We start from the raw sequence: 5,994 nt of genomic DNA, 5'->3' as shown, positions 1-5,994 counted from the left end.
AAAGGGTCAATTAAGTCTCTTAGAATTCATGCTCAGTTATTATTGACTCCAAGTGCAGGACTCTAACCATTATACTCTGCTACCTCTAAATATTTGATTATGATGTCAAAAACAATTATTTGGGAAAGAAATTTTCAGACTTTAAGAATGTATATTTTGAAGCATCTTGTTGTTGATTAACGTCTTAGTTTTATGAGTTTCCATGAGTTTATCTAGCATATAATTAACTAAAATCTTCTGCATTTTGAATAGAGAAGATGAATCCAGGAAACCCAATATATATCCCACATATATTAGCATAAATTCAGAGCCGAAAGGGATTTTAGAAGCCATTTAGTCCAACTTCTATTTTTTGTAAATGATGTTACTGAGGCCCAAAGAGATTATATGACTTGCCCAAGGTCACATAAATAGCATATGTAAGAAATGAGATTCAAAACCAAGTCCTTTGATTTCAAATATGGCACTTTTCTACTCTCCTAGAGGAGTGTTGTAAAGAAAGAGCTTTCACTTTCAGACAGTAATCTGCATCAGAGCAATGGGGATGTTGGTATTTGAATTACAGTCTTTAATGCCAGCAGACCTAAGTCATTTTTAAATTATAGGTGACCCCGCAGTGAGTTTAGATAATGGTGCTCATTGAAGGAGAAAATACTTAGAAAACAGTTATCCAGTCAAGGTTTTTGGATTTACTTATCCTATAGGCCACTAATGCACTTTAAAGAATAAATCTAAACTTAACGGTCATCTACTAAAAGAAACAGAGAATATTGGATCTATAGTTTCTAGGGATCTTTGGGGACCCACATAGAAATCTTTTCCTGGGTTCTCCCTGTCCACTCCTTCCCAGAAGACTTATGCTTATTGACATTTCATGTTATTGATCTATTTAGTATACGAACCTTTCATCTTCACATTTTTTCTCCCTTTCTCTTTTTTCCTTCTGTCTAGTACACAGTGTGGACTGCCCTGTGGGTCACCTGGAATGTTTTCATTATCTGCTTTTATTTAGAAGTAGGCGGACTGTCTAAGGTGGGTTAATCATACCTTTAACTTTCGGATAAAGAAAATGCATTGTCCAATGACCATTATGAGTTGTACCGTTTTATTGCTAGCTCATTGATCTCAGAACCAAGAGAAAGATTAATTGTCTTTAAAACAGGCATTTGGTCCTCAAAAAGGAACTGATTTTTGAGCCGACTGTGTATATGTTAATTTGACTCATACAATAAGTAGACTTCTTAGAAAAAAAGTAAATATACTACTGAAAGTGCATTTGTACCTTTACAATGTACAGTCTTATTTTTTATTGTGATATGCTTAAGTGGGCAACTCAGCTGCCAACATGTCACCATATTCAGTTTTAAAAAGTATAATGTCACAGTAGCTAGAGTTCTAAATAGGAAAGTGTAAAATATATCTGAGTATTCCTGGGCTTAGAGCACTCAAAGAGACTGAGGAGGTTAATGCAATGGCAAGCTGAGCAAATTGGCAACACTACTTGAATACTAATTCCAAAGAACTACATGACAAAGGGTGATATCTTTCTGCATTTGAATGGAGTATTCTTTTCCTTGCAACTACAGACTATGGTGCAATGATTCATATTTCTCATTCTTGATCAGACAGAAGACAGCCTGTTGGATGAACTCTTATACAAATTTTATTTCCAACTATGCAAAAGTAAATGTTAGGATAGCTGAGAGGTTTCATTATGACTTGTGCAAAAATATTTTTGATTGCCACCCAAATGTAATAGCAGATTGCATTGCATTTTTATTTACATGACTTGAAATGCTTTTTTCCCCTGTATACCAGCACAATCTGTTACTATGGAGCAGAACCTTAGCTGCATCATTAAAACAGGAAAATCATAGCTATTTTTTAGGTTTGTTATTACCGGTTATATCAGTGTAAAGGTGTTCTTTTGTTTTAAGGATGCCACAAAGTCCTCTGAGGGGCTTCCCCCACAAGCATTTGTAGTAAGATCTGAGAAAAATCTTATCTAAAAACAATCTAATGCTGTTAGAAGCTATCTAACAAAAAGTACCAGTGAAGTCCATTTTTTAATAAGGAGAGCTCAGTTCAGTCGAGCTGTGAGAAATCCCCAGAGGATTTTCTTGAACACCTCAGGATGGAGTATGGGGGATGCTTTACTTTAATACCACGATAACTTGATAATTACAGCCAGTCTCCATCTTCTTGTGCTGTCAAATGTACTACATGCTATAGTTCTCACAATAAGTTCAATATATACTGAGGATATTTATTTGCTTTCTCTCATTAACATAACTAAAACAGGAGCTAATCAAAAGCTAATCAAAATCAAGCTAAACAAAAATCTGTCTACTCTCTTAAACAAATCTGACAATTCAGATTTTCTGAATAAAAAGTCATAGCTGGTGAATTTAGGCCCAAGACAACTGGATTGAATTTGTGTTTTTGGTCTTACGGTTTTTAATTACCAGTTTGAATGAAAATTTATCAGGTGTTGGGAAATAATTTTTTATTCTTTATGTATGTACTGATTTGGAACAAGTAGCCAATTACTACCCTGGGGTGGGAAGATTTGTAACAATGTGATCATGTATCTCTAAATGTTAAGACTCACTCCAAAAGAAGAGTATAAACAAATGGGGAAATTTTATTGGTTGATCTTTAAATGAAACTCCAGGCTCATTTAAGGTAAGGCATTTAACTCACTAAAAAGTGGCTTTCTGTCACCCCAGAAGTTCTATGACTGGTGTACTGACTGATATTGCTCCTTATTCTGCTTCTGTAATTCCTCCTTTTCCAAGCCTGCCTACAGCCTAAGCTCCTCCTCTTAGAAAAGTGTGTGCCACAGGCAAGGAAGCCAAAATGAAGCCTTCCCTTTTCCTTACATAATCTAAAGCTCTGTCAAATCCGCTAAACCCTCTTGAACATCAGTGATTATTTTCTGAACTGAGAAATTTAGAGACAGCAGGGTATTTGTGACTTTGTCCAAAGAAAATGCATCCAGTTTCTAAGCTAGTAGTCAAATGCAGAAGGCAGTATACATCTGTCTTTTTCTTTACAAAAATCTATTTAAAATGAAGTAACCCTCCTCCCTGCCAACTTCTGCATTCCAGAGTTAAAGCTTAGTTTTCACTGTGCATTACAACTTAACTCATATGTAAACTTAGCACTTACATGTATATAGTGTTTACTAGGTGCCAGACACAGTTCTCAGCACTTTATAATTATCTTATCTGATGCTTACAACAACTCTCAGAGGTAGATACCATTATTATTATTATCTCTGTTTTACAGTTGAGAAATTCTAGAGACAAAGGTTAAATGACTTTCCCCAGGGCACACAGATAAGTGTCTGAGGTTGGATTTGAACCTAGGACTTGCTGACTCAAGGTCCAGCATTCTATGTCACCTAGCTGCCTCTTATGCAAGATCCATTCCTTCCCACAAAGTAGCAACCAGGAGATTTTGTACCTCATCTTCAGCACCAATATAATTCTCAAGTTATATAGACTGAATGGAAAATTTGCATAGAACCTACTTCCTCAAGTATCTGTATTTGAGGGCGCCTTCAAGAAGATTTTTTAAAGTTCAGAGGGCAAATCCTAATTGTCTTTTCTTGCTGTTTTAAAAGTCACTGGATTGATTTTATGCCAAGACTTGTATTAGCAACCCATGTTTGCACACATCGGATCATTCTTTACAAAGGCTGGGGCAAACACTACAATGGTAACAACAAAACCCAAGTATTTACCTTTCCTGATGGAGGAATGTTTTAGCTTAAAAGAGAAAAGAGGAAGCAGTTAATCTTTAAGGTTTCATTATACCTTTGGGGTATGTTTTTGGTTTGGTATCTGAATATAGATGTGTTTAATGGATTAAAAAGTCACAGTATTATATTCCAAACAAAATAATCAGAGACATGGATGGTCTAATTCAAGAATTAGATAATTCCTTTCCCCCATTTTCCATGCTAGGAGTGAACATGCTACTGATTCAAAGTAGCGTCTCTCTCTCTCTCTCTCTCTCTCTCTCTCTCTCTCTCTCTCTCTCTCTCTCTCTCTCTCTCTCTCTCTCTCTCTGACATTATTTTCTATATGCTTCGGGTTTATGTGCACCCGTTGTACTTGCCCAGCAGAAAATGAGACCAAGGACAATTCTATTTCTGTCTTATTATCCCCAGTCCTAGCATAGTGCCTCCCATGGAATAGACACTTAATAATTTTTAATTGAATTTTATTTGTAAAATGAGAGGGTTCGACTAAAAGGATTCTGAGTTCTGACCCTCCAGCTCTCACAATTCTACAAATGACCTTCTCCTTAGAGGAAGGAGGGCCAGTCCACTGTACCCCACCAAAGCATTCATGCAAATGCTTTTAGGTCACAACTACAGTCTGACTAAGGTGAACCACAGAAAAAAAGAATCAAGAACTAGGGTTAAAATTGCTTTGGGCCCAATTCCATTAGCCGTTTTTGCTGGATCTGCATTGAGCTATTCCAAAAGCTATCATTGCAGCAGTTACGTTTAAAATAAAATATGTTTTCATTTAAAGTCCTACAACTTAATGCACATCTCCCACTTCTCAGCCACACCCGTCCTCCTCCACCACCAGCCTTTTGGCTTAGAGTAGAGAGGCAAGAAAGAAGGGGGGATGTCCACACTAGGAAAGCTCTCGCAAACAGAAACATATGGGTTCATATTTACTAACTGACTAATTAGAATCGAGCTCTTTGGTGAATGATGGAAGATGTGGATTTTTTCAGATCACGATGAGAATCCATGCCAACCATGTCCATCTTTCTTTGAACATATGCATGGAATCTTTAAGTTGGAAGAACCCTTAATGGCTATGGGGCATCCCTGACAGAAGGTCCAAAGCACCCAAAGAGAATCAAGACAATAACCTTGAACTTCGGTGGGGTCAGTGCTGCCAAGAGACAGGCAATGATTCAATGAGCCAGACAGATGGTGAAGAAGATACTGCCTGAGGGTCAGATGCATTTGGCAGTTGGTACAGCTGCTAAACCACCCCTTCCCCAACCAACAATACAAAGGGACCACTTTCTTTCCCTTTCAAATGCCCTCTTCCTCAAGCTGTCTTTTTTTGGGATTCTTCATCCCTTTCAAAAGTGCCCCTGAGAGTCATTTAAGCCTAGAAGATAATGTGGGATCATGGATAGAACTGAGCTGGCCCTGAAGCCACGAAGACCAGGTCTGAGTTCTGTTTCTGACACAAACTGGCTGTGTGACCCTAGACAAGTGACTTCAACTCTCAGCTCTTAAGAAAAAGGTCCAAAATAATAAGTTACAGAGAAGGTTCCCATCTGCATTAATAGAGGAAGTTTTCTCATCTGGAAATTCTCTGGACCAATGAAAATCATGCCAAGCTCTTGTGTCTTTTATCTGGACAGAACATTTTTGGTGAGAGAAAAGGATGGCATGATGGGAGGTGCATTGGCTTTGGTGTCAGAAGTCCTAAGTTTGACACCTGGCTTTGTCACTTTCTAGTTCTGTAGCCTTTGGCACGCTCTCTCTGGGCTTCAGGTGTTTGACTAAAAGGCTTCTATGGTTCCTTCCAGAATTCAACCAGAAGTAGGTGTAGGGGGTCCAAGTCTTTTGCCGGGGCAAACTTCACCATTGTCAGAAGAAGGAGGAGAACAAAGAAGAGGAAAAGGAGGAAGAAGAGCAAGAGGAGAAGGAAGAGGACAAAGAGGAGAATGAAGAGGAGGAATAGAAAGAGGAGGAGGTGGAGGAGGAAGAGGAAGAAGAAGAAAAAAGAAAGAAGAAGAGGAAGAGGAGAAGGAGGAGAACAAGAAGAAAGAGAAGAAAGGGAAGAAAGAGGAGAAGAATGAGAAGAAAGAGAAGAAGGAGGAGGAAGAAGAAGAAGAAGAAGAAAAAGGAGAAGGAGAATTTGTTAAATGCTTTATAAGTATTACTCCATTTAATTCTGACAGCTCTGGGAAGTTGGTGCTATTATTAAAAATCAAGAAAAAAGAGGT

The 5,994-nt window shown here is 37.9% G+C and overlaps 1 protein-coding gene across 1 annotated transcript in view; it reads left to right on the top strand.

Annotated features, from left to right (window-relative positions):
• Positions 1-538: 538 nt before the first annotated feature.
• Positions 539-5,994, top strand: part of NKAIN3 (sodium/potassium transporting ATPase interacting 3) — a 386,537-nt gene continuing 381,081 nt past the window's right edge. Inside the window, exons 1-2 of the mRNA XM_044682615.1 lie at positions 539-550; positions 952-1,032. Of these exons, the coding sequence (XP_044538550.1) occupies positions 539-550; positions 952-1,032 (93 nt within the window). The remainder of the gene's footprint in view (positions 551-951; positions 1,033-5,994) is intronic.

The sequence above is a fragment of the Gracilinanus agilis genome, chromosome 1 (assembly GCF_016433145.1).
Source record: "Gracilinanus agilis isolate LMUSP501 chromosome 1, AgileGrace, whole genome shotgun sequence".
NCBI classification, from domain to species: Eukaryota; Metazoa; Chordata; class Mammalia; order Didelphimorphia; family Didelphidae; genus Gracilinanus; species Gracilinanus agilis.
This window is presented reverse-complemented; position numbering and strand designations above follow the sequence as displayed.